An 18,033-nucleotide genomic window follows, 5' to 3' on the forward strand; every position below is an offset into this window, starting at 1 on the left:
CTCACATGGCACTGGGCACATCGCTTCGGGCATCGAGGACCAGGTCAGGGACGCAGTGCTCATCCTCGTTGCATCCATTCCAGAACGGGACCTGGTGGGGACAACAAGACAGCGGGGTGATGCTCTGTGCCCCTGACTGTGAGCCGCAGGCTGCAGGGGGTCCTGGACATCTTGTGATCACAGGAAGGACGGGGGGTCACAGCCCCAAGACAAAGCAGCAGATGGTTCCCCCAGAGATAAGCCCACTGACCAAGCTTAGCCCCAAATTGGCTTTTCAGCTCCAGCTCTGGACACCGGTGTCCTCTACAGTCCCTGAGCCCCTCCAACTTCTAGCACCCCTGCGGGACACTAATCACTCCTGATATGCACCCAGCCTTCAACAGTTAAGCTCCTCTTAAGAAATCCCACAGCAAAACCACCCAGCAGGGAAACAAGAAACGGAGATGCTCAGCCTCTGGAAGAGCTTTGCAGGATTGCCCTTGCTGGGTGGGTTTTGCTCAGCTCCAGCTGACAGCAAGGATTCCTCACCCGCTGCCTTGCAAAGCCCCTGGTAAGGCCCCCAGGGGAGGGATTTGCACGTACCGAGACCTTGAGCGAGGTGGGCCAGCCGTCGTCCAGCATGGGGCCGCTCTCGGGGTGCTCCAGCTCGTAGTCGACGGAGAACGTCACCGGCTTCACGTAGTCAGCCGTGTCCTGGGACAGGCAGAGAGCACGGCTGAAAGGGGCAGGACCTCTCCCAGCTCTCCCCGTGCCTTGCCCCTAACGCACGAGGTGCGCTGGGCCGCTCTGCACCGAGCTCCTTCTGGAGCTCAATCCCCGGCTCCGGCTCCAGAACCGAGTTTCCCAGAAGTTCATGGCAGTTCAGGCTGGGGCTTGGGGCCGGGCCAGTCTGGCAGCTCAGCCCTCGCTGGCTTCCGAAGAATTCTCATCATTCTCTGGGAATGTTTGATTTTGGCCAGGTTTGTGCATCAGCTGTTCCCCACGAGCCATGCCGAGGGTTTTGCTGGCTCCTGCGCCTAGGGAGATGAACCTGATGGTCTGGGCTGCAGAGGATGAGAGCAGCGGGGGCTGGCACGGGGATGCAATGGCTCCCGACGGAAAATAAAAATGAATTTTCATTGATTTTGGAGTAGGAAGACCAGCCTGATCCAGGCACTGAGTGCACGCTGTCCCTGGTGCATGGTTAGTGGCTTGTAGAGGAGCGCACGGAGCAAGCTGGGGTGTGATGCAGCCCGTGCTGCAGCTCCGTGGCCCCGGTCCACCCCCGACCACATCAAACCCGGCGTGAATAAATCCGGGCTCGTGGCCCAGGCTTGTTTCCAGCCACGTGAGGCCATCGACACCACCATCACCCTGTTGATGCATCCCCACTGCATCTCTGCTTTGCGCGAGGAAAGCGGCTTCGCTGGGGCAGAGACAGCCCCGCAGCAGAGGCTCCTGTCCCATCCCATCCCGTCCCATCCCGTCCCCACTTACCAGCACGTGGAAGTGGAGCCTGTCGCAGTGCTCCTGCCCCGCCAGCAGCACCAGTGCCTGGTGAGCGTGCCGCTCCCCGCTCTCGTCCAGGAGAGCCCTCGGCGTGTACCGCCGCTCGTCGATGGTGGCATTGTAGTGCAGCGCTGCAACGAGAGCAGGGCGGCTCAGGGCTCTCCCCGTCCTCACATCTCCTGTGCACCGACCCCGGGGTTAAAAATTGGGCTTTTGTGTACTCCAGTCCTGCCACTCTGCTGGCGCCGAGATGCCTCTGGGGGTGGAGGGCAGGGGCGCGCCGCGGGGAAATTCGACTTGGCTGCTGTTGCCTTTAACCCAAGTTTCTTTGGAATAAGCATCCACTTTCCAGGTCAAACCAGGAACTTCAAGACCGAGTAAAATTAGTGCAGGATATATAAATATTTGGCTCATATATCCACGTGCTGGCCTGTAACCCTTCTGGAGGTACTGCTGTGCTCTCCCCGCGGCTTTGCTGCAGATGTTTGCTTCCTGCAGCGCAGGGGCAGCAGCCGAGGGTCCCCAGCCGGTGCTGAGCAGGAGGAATCTGCACCCACCACAGCACCATGACACAAAACGTGCAGGGAAGCAAAGAGCTGGCAGCAGCGCTGCCCACAGGGAGGCATTTCTGGGTAGAAATCACGTGAAAATGAATACATTTGGCTCTGCTCGTGACCTGCTTTTTCCTGTGCCGGAACGCCCTGCGAGAGCGATTGCTGCCGGGTCCCGGGGGCTGAGCCGCCCTCGTCCCCTCCTGCTGAGCCACGGGCACCCCCTGGGTGGGCGCGGGGTCACGGCTACGTGCGGGGCTTTCAAAGCAGAGCCAGCCAACCCAGCCGTAAAGATCCCCTGAGCCGTTCAGCAGGGCACACATCTGGTCCACAGATGTGTCCCGCAGCAGGGGAAGGATGGAGGAGGTCTGCGGGACAGCCACGTCCCCTCCTGCCCTGCCACGGGGGCTGCGAGGTGCTGAGAACAGCGCTGTCACATACATCATGGTCAGGCAAGCCTGGGACAGAGGTGAGAGGAGGCTGAGCCCTGCCAAGGGTTTGTCCTTGGGGAGCTCCTTGGCACGGCGCAGCGGCGGAACAGGGTCCCCGCTACGCTAGCCAGGAGCAAAAAGGATTTGAGGCTGCTGGTGATGTGCACACCCCAAACACACCAAGCTCCTGGCTGGTTCCCCGAGCTGGGATCTCCCTCGGGGCTGGAGAGCCCCATAATGAGTGATTTGGGGGTTTTGCAGCACCAGCAGCCCCGCTGCTTACCCACGCTGGCTGTCTGGAAGTGGGCCGAGAGGAAGACGGCGGTGAAGCAGATGAAGGCCGACATGCAGGTGGCATCCTTCCCATTCCGCTTGCAGTCCTTGGTGAAGATGTTGATTTTGGAGGGCTCGAAGCGGATGCTGGCGTTGATCTGGACGACGCTGCGGGACCTGGGGGGGTGAGCGAGGGCCGGGAGGTCGCTGCAGCACGGGGCACCCACGTGCGGCTCAGCAGCCCCCGGGAGGCTCCCACGTCTCCAGGGGAGCCCTTTCCACACCGTTCCCAAAGGCCACCACGAGGTGCTGACCTGCCCTCAGCTCAGCTGTGTAATGTTGGAGGAATAAGATCTCCAGCATGCGTTGGCCTCCTGCTTATGGCAGTGAAGAGGCTCAGCACTGAGGGCAGGATTCGGCCCCTTGCACCCACATCAGCGTGTCTGAAGCCAGCCCCGGGGTGGGTGCAGGTGGCACAACTCTGCTGGAGCAGCTACCTCCGTCCTAACAGCCTCAAGGGGCCTTAAAAATGTTAATCAGATTGGAAAATACCGAGTTGCTTTGTTAAATAAGGAGAGAGGGAATCTGAGCGAATCATCACAGATGAAATCACTGCTATGTAGCTCCTGGGGAACTAACAAGGAAATTGCGCACAAAACAACCCCGATGTCCGGCTAGGGCTCTGCTGCATCTGAAATCCCCTGGCCCTGCTTGGAGAGGGTTTGTTATTCTGGAAAGACGGGTCAGATTTTTGGGAGGTTACTTCTCCCCTGGAAACGTGAGCGAATTGCAACGAAATTGGGGCAGGGGCAGTGCCAAATGAGACGCAGCTAACCAGAGCAGCACGGCGTTCCCAAGAGAGCCGACAGCTAAGTCCACGAGCCCATCTTCGTTCATGTCCAGCTGTCCGTGGATGCTGCATCCAAAATACATCAGGCCTGGTCCGAGGTCTGCAGCTGCTATCCGCTGAAAAAGCAAAAAAGGGGAAAAAAAAATAATCCAGCCTGGTTTCCATCAGGAGCACCTCTGCCTGCGAAGCTGGCCTCCAGCCGCAGTCGCACGGAGGGGGGCTTCACACGTGAGCAGGGGCACACCGAGGGTCGCTGTGCCAGTCCCTGCCACGTTACTGGGTTCCCCTTCCCCAGTAATTACACCAAACTTAATTTTGGGAATGAGAGCAGTTTCCCCTCGGAGACACCATCCAAAGATTTCTGCTGACGTTTACTGTTTCTCACAAGTGTTTCTAATATTTTCTCCAAGGCAAGTCCCTGCACCGAGCACTAAGCATTTCCCCTAATTTTTAACATGTTTTCCATACCGTACACTTGTTTTGCCTCGGGCCCACCAAAACAGAAGCTAGCTAGTGACTGTGCAAGGAGGAAATACTGAGCAGGAATTCCTGGCCCGTAGAAGTCTGTGACCAAACACCCTCCAACTGTGCTGGCGCCCATGGACATCGACTTCACGCTGGGTTTGGTTGGTGAAGGATGGGGCCAACCGAAGCCCCGGGAGCTGTACCTGCTTGTACTTCTTCAGGACGGTCTCCTGGAAGCCGAGGAAGATGTATATTGCTCCTTGGTGGTCGTCCTCCAAGGGCGCCCCAACCACGACGTCGTTGTAGGAGTCCTGGTTGAGGTCGGGCACGGCGGCAATGCAGGAGCCGAAGCGGGAGTTCTGGTAGCTCTGCAGGTCCCCCAGGGCCCCGCTGGAAACAAAGCGGTTCTGTGGGGATAAAAGGGGAAAAAATAACTCAGCAGCAAGCTTGGAAAGCCAGGAAAACCCCCAAAGGCAAAGAGACAAGAAGCAACCCCTTGGAGTCCTATAAAATAAAGATCCCGACACCTATCCACGGAGCCTTTCATCCCCTGGGTTGCTGGGATGAATGGAGGTGCTGTGGGGTGGAAACGTGCCCCTGGCAGTGGGGGCAGCTCCGGGGATGCTCTGCTGCTCCTCTGCAAAGCCCGGTGCATGCACAAGCTTGGGGAGAGCCAGGAGCTTGCAAAGAGGAGCCCGGGAAGAGGGGTGCTGAGTTGGCATGAGAAGGAAATGGGCTGAGCCTTCAGCCGAGGTGTGGGTGAGCCCCATGCTGATGGCTGCTTTGCCTCCCTTTTAAAGCAACATAAATAATTGCACGAAATTTTTGCTTTAGATATGGGGATCCCTGCTGTGCTGGGCAGCCTGCGCAGCCTTGAATTCTGAGCACCGTCTTCTTGCTGCTCCTGAATCCCCAGGGCCCATCAGATTTGGGTCAGAAACTGCATTTTTTGTTTTACCAGGATTTTAGGGCGGCAAAGCAGCAGGCAGGAAAACCAGTATGATACATCCTACCTGTGCCTCAAAGTGCTCGTGAAAGGGAAAACATCGCCCTGCGCATCGCACCCTGGGGGCTGTGGGCGAGGGGACCCAGCCCCGTGGTGGTGCCCGGGTGTGCCCGTACCTCTCGCAGGGCGTAGACGTAGACCTTGCCCCTCTCCCTGCCCTCGCTGAAGTACATGGGGGCTCCCACCAGCAGCACGTCCGTGACACCATCACCATTCACATCCAGGGAGTTGATCTCGCTTCCGTAGTAGGAGCCGATCTGGGGGAAGACAGGAGAGGACGGCTCAAACCCCTTCCTTCCCCGAGCTTTGGAGCCGTGGGTGCAGGAGATCCCTGACCACGGGCAGGTTGTGCTGCTGAGCCTCTTAAACACTCTGAGCACCGTGCCCCGGCGTTACCTGCTCTCCCTTCAGCGCCTGGTGGATGGTGAGGTTGCGGTTGTTGTGCATGGTGAAGATGATGACCTTCCCCGTGTGGTTGAAGCGCGGCGCTCCCGCGACGTAGAGCCGCTCGCGCGCGGTGGACACGACGGAGGAGACGGTGTAACCTGCATTTCGGGTGTGGGGGTGAGCAGGATCTGTCCCCCTGCTCGCCCCCCATCCCACAGCCTGCCCGGGGTCACCTCCATGCTGCCTGGCCAGCTCTGAAAGTGGCTTTGCCAGCGATGCAGTGATGCAGGTAAACCCCTGTCATCACGCACGGAAGGTTTTGCTGATGCTGGGTGTGAAAATTCAGGGTGCAATAAAAGCTGTGTGCATCCGTCCCAACCATCGCTCACAAATACTTATGCCAAGCTAACGACCCCCAGCCATCCCAATTTCTGACCCCGCAGGATTATTTTCTGTGCTGGCACCAGCAGCGCTGCGTGTCACGCACTTGCTCACGGTGGGCTTACACAGGAATATAATGCTGGGGTTGCAAAATCCCCTTTTTCAGACTTGCAGGCAGCTCCAGGCTTCTGCACATTCGCAGCTGGTTTTAAATGCTGCTTAAATTATCAGACACGCAAAGCACGGCCAACACTGAAGCTGGATCAGATCCCTCAGGGTCACACCAAGCTCAGTTTTCAGTAAGAGAGGGGCTGGTGGGGCTTCCAGAGCCCTTTCCCTGGGCACTGACCGTCCCTTAGTCTCTGCCTTCCCATATATTCCCCTCCTGGGAGGAGATTTCTAAGCAGAGCATCAGCCCTGAAGCACCCAGGTCCTCCCGGAGCTGGGCTGCCGTGCAGCAGGATGCACCAGGGCTTTCTTAACATTCCTGTCTTTCCCATTGCTTCCAGTAAGCAAAACAGCACCTGGGGCTGTTTGTGTCCCCATCCACAGGGGGAAGAGCCTCCACGTGCCGGGGGGTGACCCCACAGCCCCCAAACCCTGCTCCGTGCCCAGCTGGGTGCACACAGCCCGGGCAGAGGCTGCGTTTTGCAACCAGCCTGGGATCCTCACCGCGGGGCTCCCACACATGGAACGGATTAGCACAGCAGGTATTTCCTCCCCGGGCATGAAATTTCATCAGTGTTTCTTAAACTGTTCCAGTAAGCACTGCGAATGACCCGGGCTGGACGGGGTCTGAGCTGCTTCTGAACTCGAGTCGTGTTTGTGCGGCACAAAGCAGGCACCGCGGGGCCCTCCCCGGGTGCCAGGGGCAGGGCAGGTCCAAATATTAAGCAAATATTAAGCACCCAAATATTAAACACCCAAATATGAGGAGCCCAAATATAAAGCAATTTTTAAGCACTCAAATATTGAGCCCAAATATTAAGAGCCCAAATATTAAGAGCCCAAATTTTAAGAGTCCAAATATTAAGCCCCCAAATACTAAGCTCCCAAATATTAAGCAAATATTAAGCAACCAAATATCAAGCACCCAAATATTAAGCAAATATTAAGCACCCAAATAGTAAGAACCCAAATATTAATCAAACATTAAGCACTCAAATATTAAGTGCCCAAATTTTAAGAGCCCAAATATTAAGCAAATATTAAGCAACCAAATATCAAGCACCCAATTATGAAGCACCCAAATATTAAGCAAATATTAAGTACCCAAATATTAAGCATCCAAATATTACGCACCCAAATATTAAGAGCCCAAATATAAAGCAAATATTAAGCACCGAAATATTAAGTGCCCAAATATTAAGCACCTAAATATAAAGCAAATATTAAGCACCCAAATATTAAGCGCCCTAATATGAAGCACCCAAACATTAAGCACCCAACCACGACCGCATCCCAGTGATTGTGCCCGGCGGGGCTCCCTCACCCAGGTAGGCGCCGTGGTTCTTCAGCTCCTCGGGGAACTCCTGGAGGTAGGACTCGCGCAGTGGGATCACCTTCCCGCTGCTGGTCTCCTTCAGCACGGCCCCGTTCCAGTCGTAGGCACCCACAGCCCCCAGCAGGATCCCATCCTGGGAGGGGGGACAGCAGCTGTCGGCACAGAGCCAGAGTAAAGGCACCAAAAATCCCGTGCCAAAGCTCTGCAGGTGGCCTTTGGGATGGGTTTTGGGGCCTCTTTTCGTGCTATTTTTCTCCTATTGGAAGCAATTCTTGCCCTCACTGCCCGTAGGGGTGAAGCTGATGCGTGCTGAGGATGAAATGGGTGAGGAACCGGTGGGCTGGGTTTTGTGGGGGAATGCTCATGGGGGTCCCACTGGGGGCTGCAGGGTGCGGGGAGGGAAAACAGTGAATGGTCCCTCCCAGAAATCATGGGTTTTGCAGGAAGGATCCCTTATCAGAAAGTAAAATATTAAAATAAAATAAAATAATAAAAAAATAATAGAATAGAATAGAATAGAATAGAATAGAATAGAATAGAATAGAATAGAATAGAATGAAATGAAATGAAATGAAATGAAATGAAATGAAATGAAATGAAATGAAATGAAATGAAATAAAATAAAATAAAATAAAATAAAAACCACTGCACTCCCTCCCCACCCGTTTTCCACCAGTCAGCCGCCCACAGCAAACACGCAGGCGGGAGCAAAGCAGCGGGGTCACTCTCTTACTTCCACGATGTGAGATGAGAAGCCCGTCTGGGACATCTCCAGTCCAAAGGAGATTTCATTCTTGTTGGTTCCTTCAATACAAACAAACAAAGACGCTGTCGTTAAGGGGAAGCTTTCCAGGAGATGATCCCTGGGTCTGGCTGGGCTGCAGGGCCACCTCCACCCTGCTGGAGCACAAAGGTGCCCGTGCCCCCCCTAAATACCTCCAACTACACATGCTCGTGCTGCTAATGAGCCACTGAATAAATGCAGAATAAATAAATAGCGGGAGTGCTGCCTCGTGTCCTAGCTGCAGACTGCAGGAGCTCATAAACGTGCGGATTCAGAGGATCTCACTTAATTATTGCAACTGGCTGAAATTCCTCACCCAGCGAAATGTTCTTCCACAGAAGTGCTGGGCTGGCTGAGATCACTGGTGGGGAGTTTATGGGCTGGTTTGACCCAAATTCCCCCAAACACAAACGTTCAGTGAAAACCCTCCACCTTTTCTTTCAAGGCTTTGTCCCAATATGCCATTTTCTTACGAAATTTAGAGAAATGTCGTTTTAAAGACAAACAAGCGTGGAAGGAAAAAGGAAAAAAAGCTTTTTATCGGACAAAACGTGCGTGCTGGGGTGCATGCATCAACTGGAGGCTCCATATTCCTGCCCCCCCCAGCACGAACCGTTCCCAAAATGACCCAGCACAATAAATCTGGCTGGGATGCGTGGTGCTGAGCAGCGTGTCCCCGGGGAGGGCAGGGGAGGAGCCCCGCTCACCTTCCAGGCTAAAAATCCTTTCCCCCAGCGCGTCCACGATGTCTTTGAGCGCTGCCTCGTCGGTGACGTTGAAGAAGTGCTTGTCATCCGGGTCGCTCGCTATGAATTTTATCTCATTCAGAAAGGCTTCGGGATTGATCCCTCTTCTGTTATAATAACCCAGTACCTGGGGTTGGGAGAGGAAGGTGTCAGGTGTTTTCATACGATGGATAAAGCTGCCCCAAAGCACCCCAAATCTTTGTGCCTGGCACCCCGCGATGGGAGCAGACTGGGGGGCTGTAAGGATGGATGTGATTTGGGTGCATCGCGGGGTCCTGCCCACCCCCAGCACTCACCGCCACCGCGTATCGGGTGACGTTGTCCTTCTCGCTGTCCTCGATCACCTTCTCCAGGTCTGGGCTGTCGTGCGACTCTCCATCTGTGATTACAATCATTACTCTCTTTGCCCCTTTCCGGCCACCTTTCTGAAACGCTTCCGAGCTGCAATTGAAGAGATGCCCTGGGCTGCTCAGCGTCGCCGGCGGGGTCGTGGCAGCCCCCGCGCGCTCGCCCGTGTCCCCGAGGTGTCACACAGCGCCCTGCATGCCCTGCGGTGGGACACGAGCCCCAGTGGCCAGGTCACAAAGCACAGGGGGGTAATTAAGGGGCTGCTGGCACACAGGGAGGTGCAGTGGGGTGTGGGATGCTCAGGGAATGCTTTAGGACTTTGTAAAAGGGTTTTTTCCTCTAGTGGAGCTGGCTTTTTGCAGAGAGCACCCTTTAACTCGGCAGGATGCACTAAATCTGGAATATGGGTCAGGCTGCGGTAAAAATACGCAGGGACAGAGTTAGCCCTGGGTAAATGAGGAGATGGAGCTGTGGGTCGGAGCTGTGCTGGGCACCCCAGTACCCAGTGGGTGAGCAGGAGAGCTGGGCAGCTGCAGGGCAGCACTGGGGGCTGAGCTCTGGGTGCTTTCAGAAAGAGGAGACCCGTTCAGGATCTGCTCCTGTGCCCAACCCCGGTCCCTCTGCAGCTTGAAAAGCATCAGATGAGGACTGGGCATTTTTGGAGAAGCATGCTGAGCCCCTGCCTTGCGAACAGCAAGGAGGGATGGAGCGTGGTGGTGGGGGGAGAAGGGAATTAAAACAGTCACTGCAAACTCGTTGGGGTGAACGTGAGAGATTTTTACCGAGCAAACTCTATCCCATAGGCAGTCCTGGTTTCTGTGCCTCCTCTTTGCTCTATGTGACTGGCAGCCGCCACCACGTCTTTTACAGACCTGTAGTCATTTAAGTGAAACTCGTGGACCACGTCTTCTCCATACTGAACCACGCCGACCTAGGGGTTACAGACAGGTCACACCAAGAGCACAGAGGGCTCCTGCTCCCAGGAGCACCGGGTCTGCATTTTGGGCACCCCGGCGCTGTGAGCTGCCTGGGAACTATGGGCAGCAGCACGCTGCTGGCCTGGTGCCTGCTCCACGACCCAAAAAATGCACCACGACGTTGCATGACTGAGTATCCGTTTGATTGTGCACAAGCTGCTGCAGGGGGGTTTGCCACAGATGCCTCCTAAAATTGGGCCAGGCAAAAGGATAAAATAAAAGAGGGAAAAGCGCAGCAGGAACTGGATGATATTTTGCCAGCGTTTGGGGCTAGCAGTGACAATAAATATCAAGGCCCAAGAGTGTTTGCAGTTGTGTTCACCCATGGAAGAGGAAGCCACTGGGAACAGGGACTCGGCAGTTTCTCAGCCAGTTTTGCTCCAGGTTAGCGGAGCCAGCAGCTGAGCATCCCTCACTGTGTTCCTGCTGCTGCTGGGACCTGACCTCCCCGGCTGTCCATGGCCACCCATAAAATCTCGATTTGCTCCAGTTTTCCCTCTATGGGACCACTGATTGGGACCAATGCTCAATTTTCTTTCCATTTTCTGCTTGCTGTTGCCCCCTGCTACACAGGTGCAGGACGATGCGTCCGTGCTGTGTCGTGGCCCCACAGCAGCCCCAAAAAAGACAGGAAAAGGTAATTTGTGCAAAACACTGAGGACTCGGGAGCAGCCAGAACACATCTGCCCTCCCTTTCTTTGCTTGTCATGGAGCTGAGCACAATCCCTGCGCAACCAAGCACACGACTGCAGGGCAATACTCCGATATTTCCATATGATTTCATCCTCCCCATGCCTGGCCGGGGTGTGGGTTGCTGCTCTCCCCGTAGCTCATCTACGGACATTAATGTGAGCATTATTTCCATGGGCTCAGCTTTGCAACACATACGTTGGAAGTTCCTTTTGAGAAAGCACAGGGCTAAATTACGGTGCTTTTTGGCAGAAAAGAGACTTTGAGAAAAGCCGGAGGAATCTACGTGACACGGGAACGCACGAGCCGTGCACGGGCTTACTTGTATCTGGCCGGGGCCGATGTAAAATTTTTTCAAGATGTTTATCAGGAAGTGCTGAACTTCAACCCAAGGATAGATGCTGTTTGATCCGTCCAGGACTATGATTATGTCCATGTACGTCTGGCATCCTGTGAAAAATACGCGGCGCGTTATTGAACGGCCTTGGCAGCACTTGTGAAGGGGGGATTTATGGCCTCATTCCTCGCAGGCAGGTACTTGCTCTTGTGATTTGTTGGGAAAAAAAAGAAATCTTACTTCAATCGCTCATAAAGCCCTTCACTGCAATATTCGCTGCAATAGGGCAGACAGAAGCCACGTGCATCCTCTCTGCCAAGAGAAGTCTGGATAACTTTCTAAGAATAACGCCCCGCGGTCCTGTCTCTGATTCAGATTTGGGCCTCTATCCTGCCTCATAAGCTACGTACATCAAAGGGCATCCCCCTGCGGGCAGGATCCAGGCCCTGCTCCCCCCCCAGCGCCGTGTGGTGCTCCCGAGCCTTTTCTGCCTCTGCCACCCAAAAATCCCAATTCTCCCCCAAGCCAGGATGGGGAAAAAGAGCACTTGCAGAGGCTGGTGCAGGGCAGCCCTCTGTAGTTTCCTACCACCCATGGGAAAGCCAGGAAGCTCATTTTATTGCCTCAAAATCTAATCGTGTCCCCAAATCTACAAATTTGGGCCAGAACATTTAGCATCCAGTCAATGAGCTCTTTGTTTTGTGCGGCCAAGCTCTGAATTCTTCCCCTATTTTTCCTCCCGAGCCGCGCTGATAAAATATTCTGGATGCTTTTTGTTCTGTTTTGGGGAGAAGAAGGTATTTTTTGTCTTCCCCGGGTGTCAGTCAGAAGGAAAATGTTTACCAGATGTCTGCGTTTGTGACCCCCTTTGAATCACTTCCCTGCAATAATTTCCTCCGCTATCTCGCCTTCTGGCAAGCACCGACGGAGCTTTGTTTGCTCAACGGTACCGAAGTGCTCAGGGCACAGAAATTTGTGCTAGTTTTGAGCTCAGGGTGAGGGCTAGAGGCTATATAAGATTTTCTCCTACTCTGCAGAGCCGGGGCCACGGTCTTGGCGAATCTGAAGTTGGCGTTGACGCGGGAGCACATCCCCGTGGTGTAGTAGGAGCTGCCGCACTCGTGGGACCAGAGCGGGCTGCAGGCCTGGGGAAAAACAAAAAGAAAGCATCAGGGGTGGGCCTGAAAATGCCACTTTTTCACTGCCTGGATGCCGAGAGGCTGGGCAGGATGAGGTGGGGAGAGCAGGGGCTCGGAGCATCACCGCCAGGCAGAGCTAAACCCCGAAAGAGCAGAGAGGGGTGGCAAAGACCTGGAAAAAGACGTGCCCGCATGCAGACATCCAAACATGCACATCAGGGCGCACTCTCTGCGTGCACCTCTACACGGACCCTCGGCCCTCACCAGGAAGCTGCTGTCCTTGGGGTTGGTGGCCAGGCTGAGCCCCAGGCGCATGTTGTCCTTCCTCTCGGACACGTTGGACAGCGTGACTCTTCCTTCGGAGAGAGGAGCTGGTTAGCGGGGCGCAGCACGCCTCGGTGCCGTGGGGTTTTTTTGCTTTCCCTTTTGTTTTTGCAGCAGTTGTCAAGATAAGACTTTTTTTTTTTTTCTTTTTTTTTTTTTTTTTCTCTTGCCACAGCCAACAAAAGAGAAATTTCTTCTGGAAATTAGACTGTGAGTCACCGAGTCTTACGTAGTAAATCCTTAGGAAAGAAACCCTTCTGAGCAGCTCTAGCATCTCATCCTTTATTGTCAGGCCAGCACGCACTTAGTGGCTGATTTATGTTTGTGCCTTTCTCTCATTTCCCATGTCACAGTCCAGAAACCAGAAATGGCCCACGGGGCCACCCTTTATTTAGGTTAACGGGAATAGCATTTCGCCCTGGCAAAAACACTTTCTAACCATCCGTTCCCCCAGCACAGCTTCGTGAGGGCACCCAAGCTTCCTCCGCTCCGGCTGGCGATGCTTAACCCTCGGTGATGGCCAGGTGGGGACCGTGGGGGTGACAGGGATGATGGGGACAATGGGGACAATGGGGATGAGGCTCCTGCCAGCCTTTCTGGCTCTTGGAGCTGCTCTGCACAAGCAGCACAGGACAGAGCCACGATGGTCACCTCGGCCACACAGGCACCTGGCATCCCCACAGGGCAGCCCTGTGCCTGCTTTTACTCAGGTGACCTCAAGGGATTGTGCCAACAAGACAAGATAATCAAAACCAAAATAAAATAGAGTGTGCTCACGGAACCGATCTTTTCATCTGAAACTGGTTTCCAATGGGAAAAGATTGCTTTTTAGCAAGACTCAAATTTGCACACAAAAGAGATTTATTCCCTGGAAAAATCTTGGTGTTCTCACAGCAAAAACCAACCAATCAAACACAAAAAAAAACCAACAACAACAACAACAACAAACACCACTGCAAAACAAAACAAAACAAAAGCCAAAGCAAAACAAAAAAATGCCCAACAAACCCACAATGCTTTCAAACAAAGATGTATTTGGTTCCAATCAATCAAATGCTGCAGATGAGCCAAAGCTCCTCCTCTCTTATCAGCTCTGGTAGAAACCCAGAAGAGTTTGGATTAATGATGATGACAAATAAAGTGGGAACTGCTGCTCCAGCGGGAAACCTCCCCAGACTTTGCCCCCGAGCCCCATCAGTGCTCCTCGAGACCCTGGGAAAGTCCCCGGCTCCCACGTCCCCCCCTGACATGGGGTGTGGGGCTTTGTCCCCTTTGGCCTCGCTGTCAGACAGAGACAGAGGAACCCTGACAAAGGGCCAGGCATTTCCCCCTCCTCGGGGCTGGCTGGAGATGTGTGAGACCCCCCAGATCTCTCCTCCTGCCATGGAAGGGTCCTGGGTGTGGTGGAGCTGGGCACCAGTTCCCCCAGTAGCTGGGCAGGATGGTGCTGGAGGCGAAACTTGCCTCCCTGAGCATCCCCTAGTGGGACCACAAACTCCGTGACACATTATCAGGCGTTTGACAGTGGGGTAACTCTGCTAACTCTGTCCTGATCGAATAAACTGAACATTTTAAGCTCCTTTAAATAAATCACTTCTTTTACTCTTGCCTGATTTGCTTCATTTTACCCTGTTGATGCTTAAAGCCCAGCACCGGGAGTCATACGAACACCTGAGCTAATGACCTCATTAAAAAATCCTCCTGAAATGTGGTCCCCATGCTTTTGGGAGCAATCTGGGCAAGGCACCAAGGCGAATTTTAAAGAATAAAGCCGTGACAACGAGCAGAAGCTCATTAGAAACGCCCTGCTCCCCCCGTGCCCCGTACCTAGGTTGAGCTTGGTGCAGTTGCTGGGGCTGTCGCTGGTCACTGGGCACTTGTAGACATCTCCTGTCTTCTGCTGCCCGTTGGTCTCGTAGGGGGCCCCCACCACCAGCCTGCAGGAAAGAGGTGCCCATCAGTGGCCTTCAGAAAACAGAGCGTGTTCCTGCAGGGATGGGGTCCCGACCCTCTCATCTCTTGCCTCTTGCAGAGTGAAACCCGGTCCCCACCAGTCCCAGGGGACCCTCCAAGCTGGCCAGATGAATCATGGAATCGTAGGATGGATTGGGTTGGAAGGGACCTTAAAGATCACCTAGCTCCAACCCTCGACCCCAGATGACTCGCTTGGAAGCAAAACCCATCAGGTTATGGGGTTATGAGGTCTGCAAACCCATCTGCAGCACGGGGAGGAGCAGAGGACCCCCTTGTCCCCTCCTCTCGATGCATTTTCACGGCTGGCAGAGGCAGCAGGACCAGCACCGATGCCCTCAGCATCCACCCAAGGTCCCCAAGGTGGCACTTCCCACTGCTGGGATCACCTTCTGGGCATGGATGTGTGCCAAGGAGTCCTGGCTCCTGCCGAGATACCCAAAGCAATAGGCAGTTGTAGCTCATGCTGGGGTCCGTGGGGAATTTTCCCCACTAAAAAGCTAAAAATGTGAATTTTTAGGACTTTTGCACCGAGCTGGGGTTGCTCGCTAGCAAACAGCCCGGAGCTGGTGGTGGGGTCAGCAGTCTGCAGGCGAGGAGCTGGCACCCATCTGCACTTCAAAATAAGCAGAGGTTTATCAGCTGATAAAAGCACAAAGAGCCAGCGAGGGTGTGGGATGTATCTGGGACATTGCAAGCATTTTTCTCACTTTTTCCTGTGGACTTGACCAGACCAGTCGAAAGCAGCAAACCAAAGGCGGAGGAGAGCAGGACCCGAGGAATTTGGCCGTCCCTTCCAGGCTAGTTCAAAAATACCCCGAACCGCGGGTTTCTGGCATCTCCTGCTCCCGACGTGTTAGCCCAAAATAAACCCAGTCCACTGCTTTTTGATTTTACAGCCCGATTGGTGGATGCAGCCGTCCCTGTCCGGATTGCTGAACAAACAGGACCTCTTTTGTTCTGGGTTGCCCTACACAACAGCTGGCGAAGCGACCGCTCCCAGCACAGATGTTCCCTGTTAGGCCAGAAACGGCCTTTTTTTCTTTTTAATTTTTTCTTTTTTTAAGCACTGCTTCTACAAAGACACTAAACACTCGTTCTTTTATCCCATCACTATAAAATGGGATTGCTCGCCAACTGAAAACCTCCAGAATCTAAGAAGCATTTAAGGATTCTCATGGAAATACTTCCTGTCTTACAGCTTCGCTGCTAACGAGGAGACTAATTAGGGTAAAATAACAACCATCTGGAACCGTCCCCAGTAGCATTCAGAGGCTCAGGCAGATCCGGTGCCTGCCCCTGGACCTGGACGAGGAGGTTGCTCGTGGGTCCCTGCTGTTGCCACACGATTGATGCTCACGGTCAGAAAGGGGGATTGGCAGCAGATGTGAAAAGATATTGGGGGCGAGAAGGGAAAAAAAACCTTGAAGGTGGGAAGGAAAAAAGGTTGAGGTACCTCAAAGGATGGTGTTTTCCACTCTTCGTTTCCCAAGGATTTAACACAAGCAGGATTTGTGCTCCCCTGCCCCCAGATTACCCCACCATAAGAAACGCCGAGCTGGGAATCCCCCAGTAATTCTCCCTCCCTCATTAACAGTGTCACACCACCCATTAATTCGCTCAGCAGCACCCAACTGCAGCATTTACGAGGACGAAGCAGCTCTGTAAAACACGAGACGATGACGACTGCACAGCAGCCCATTCCACCCATTCCCCAGCCCTACGTCAGGCCTCGAGGCTCAAAGAAAGCCCAAATATTTACAGCCGCTGCCACAAACGCAGCAGAAATGCATGAAGGGGCTGTGAAGCTCGCAGAATTTTTTGTCTCCCCAAGACAATGGCATTGTTTTCCCTTTTGGGTTAAATTGAAGTGATTAAGTAGCTGAAGCTGTCAAATTCCCATGGAAAGTTGGCAGCTCAGGGGAAGATTTTTCCAGCTGTTGGGAAGGTGACGGTGCTGGCCGCAGGGCTGGGAAAAGGTTCCCCAAAGCTGGCTGGCAGTGCTGCTGCTGCTGATTGCACCAGCTCGCAGGTTACAGACCCCCTCCTTTATTTCGTGGTTTAGAAACTTGTGGTCTAAATATTTTTTTTTTTTTGCTTGTTTGATTTGCTTTTTTTGTGTTTGTTTGTTTGGTTTCATCCCAAATGACCCAAATCTAATGAGAGCATCCTGAGCATCCGCAGGGAGCCGTCCCCCTCCCTGTATGCACCCAAAATCTCCCCCCTTGTCCTCCCTCGAGGGTTGCAGCCCCTGGTCCTTGCAGAGACCCGAGCAGCAGGCCTTGCATCATGGTTTGGCTAATGGAGGAAGATTTAAAAGAAAATAAGAACCAAACAAGCCCTCCCTCGCCTTCCTTTTTCATGCGCTCCTTATGGGGAAAACAAAAGCAAAAAAAAAAAAAAGGGATTAAATGTGAAGCGCGCAGACCGCTCAGAGCAACAAGTCTGAGGACATATTTTTAACTTTTATCCTGGGAAAAAAAAAAAACGGAAAACCAAGATGTCAGTGGAAATGCCTGAGGAGCATCTGCTCTGCCAGTGCAGGAAGGGGAGCAGGGGCTGAACTCCTGCTGGTCCTGCAGGAGCTGCGCACTGGGGCGGCTGGGGTTGAGGCTGCAGGCTGTGCGAGGCTCACCTCAAGCACCAAAACGAAGCCTCAAAGACAAATTGGGAATTTTCAGTTTTTTTTTTTTTTTTTTTTTTTGCGCTGTTTTAAATGGTTTTGTCTCACGTGAATGTCAGTGGCTTGTACAGTGCCCTGCTTCTAGGCCAGCGGAGCAGCACAGACCCTGGGAGGCTGCAGCACTTTGGTGTCTAGAAAACCTGGTACCGAGTCATTGTACTTTTTTTTTCTTTTTTTTCCCTTTAGCCCAATTATCTGGTGAAATTCCCTGTGCCACGGGCATTAATTCACGCCTGCTGTCTCAGTAGTGAACCCAGCAAAGGAGGCTTGGCTGGAGCACATCTTCCCCAAAACCATCCATCCGTGCTTTGAAGGCATGGAGCGCTGGAGAATCCATCCTTTCCCCAGGGAGTTTGTTGTAAATCTTCAGCCTCAGCCTTCATCGTCATTCCTTCAGCCTCATCCTCTCAGCCTTCAGCCTCATCCCTCAGCCCCAGGCTCCAGCACCGAGCTGAAGGCACCACGTGTGGCCACATCGTCTCCCAAGGAGGGGGCACCACCGCCACCAGGTCACCTTGTGATGCCACCAGATCTCACCCCCGTGGTTCTGCTTGACCTGCACGGTCCCTATTTCTCTTCATTTATCAGTCTCTAGTTCATAATTTTTTAATTTCTGCCTGTTGCCCCTAATGTGCTCCTGGTCCCTGCCTCGCCTGCCCTCCTGCTCGTACCGCGGGCCATCCTGCCCCGAGCTGTGC

The 18,033-nt window shown here is 53.8% G+C and overlaps 1 protein-coding gene across 1 annotated transcript in view; it reads right to left on the reverse strand.

The window, feature by feature from the left end:
• Positions 1 to 18,033, reverse strand: part of ITGA11 (integrin subunit alpha 11) — a 38,189-nt gene that overhangs the window by 8,038 nt on the left and 12,118 nt on the right. Inside the window, exons 3-19 of the mRNA XM_032194512.1 lie at positions 14,509 to 14,618; positions 12,622 to 12,713; positions 12,249 to 12,363; positions 11,204 to 11,331; positions 9,997 to 10,145; positions 9,163 to 9,307; positions 8,828 to 8,993; positions 8,070 to 8,140; positions 7,325 to 7,469; positions 5,461 to 5,609; positions 5,181 to 5,321; positions 4,262 to 4,465; positions 3,579 to 3,709; positions 2,754 to 2,920; positions 1,477 to 1,619; positions 583 to 693; positions 6 to 91 (exon numbers count right to left, since the gene is read on the reverse strand). Of these exons, the coding sequence (XP_032050403.1) occupies positions 6 to 91; positions 583 to 693; positions 1,477 to 1,619; positions 2,754 to 2,920; positions 3,579 to 3,709; positions 4,262 to 4,465; positions 5,181 to 5,321; positions 5,461 to 5,609; positions 7,325 to 7,469; positions 8,070 to 8,140; positions 8,828 to 8,993; positions 9,163 to 9,307; positions 9,997 to 10,145; positions 11,204 to 11,331; positions 12,249 to 12,363; positions 12,622 to 12,713; positions 14,509 to 14,618 (2,253 nt within the window). The remainder of the gene's footprint in view (positions 1 to 5; positions 92 to 582; positions 694 to 1,476; positions 1,620 to 2,753; positions 2,921 to 3,578; positions 3,710 to 4,261; positions 4,466 to 5,180; positions 5,322 to 5,460; positions 5,610 to 7,324; positions 7,470 to 8,069; positions 8,141 to 8,827; positions 8,994 to 9,162; positions 9,308 to 9,996; positions 10,146 to 11,203; positions 11,332 to 12,248; positions 12,364 to 12,621; positions 12,714 to 14,508; positions 14,619 to 18,033) is intronic.

Source organism: Aythya fuligula, chromosome 11 (genome assembly GCF_009819795.1).
Source record: "Aythya fuligula isolate bAytFul2 chromosome 11, bAytFul2.pri, whole genome shotgun sequence".
In the NCBI taxonomy this organism is placed as follows: Eukaryota; Metazoa; Chordata; class Aves; order Anseriformes; family Anatidae; genus Aythya; species Aythya fuligula.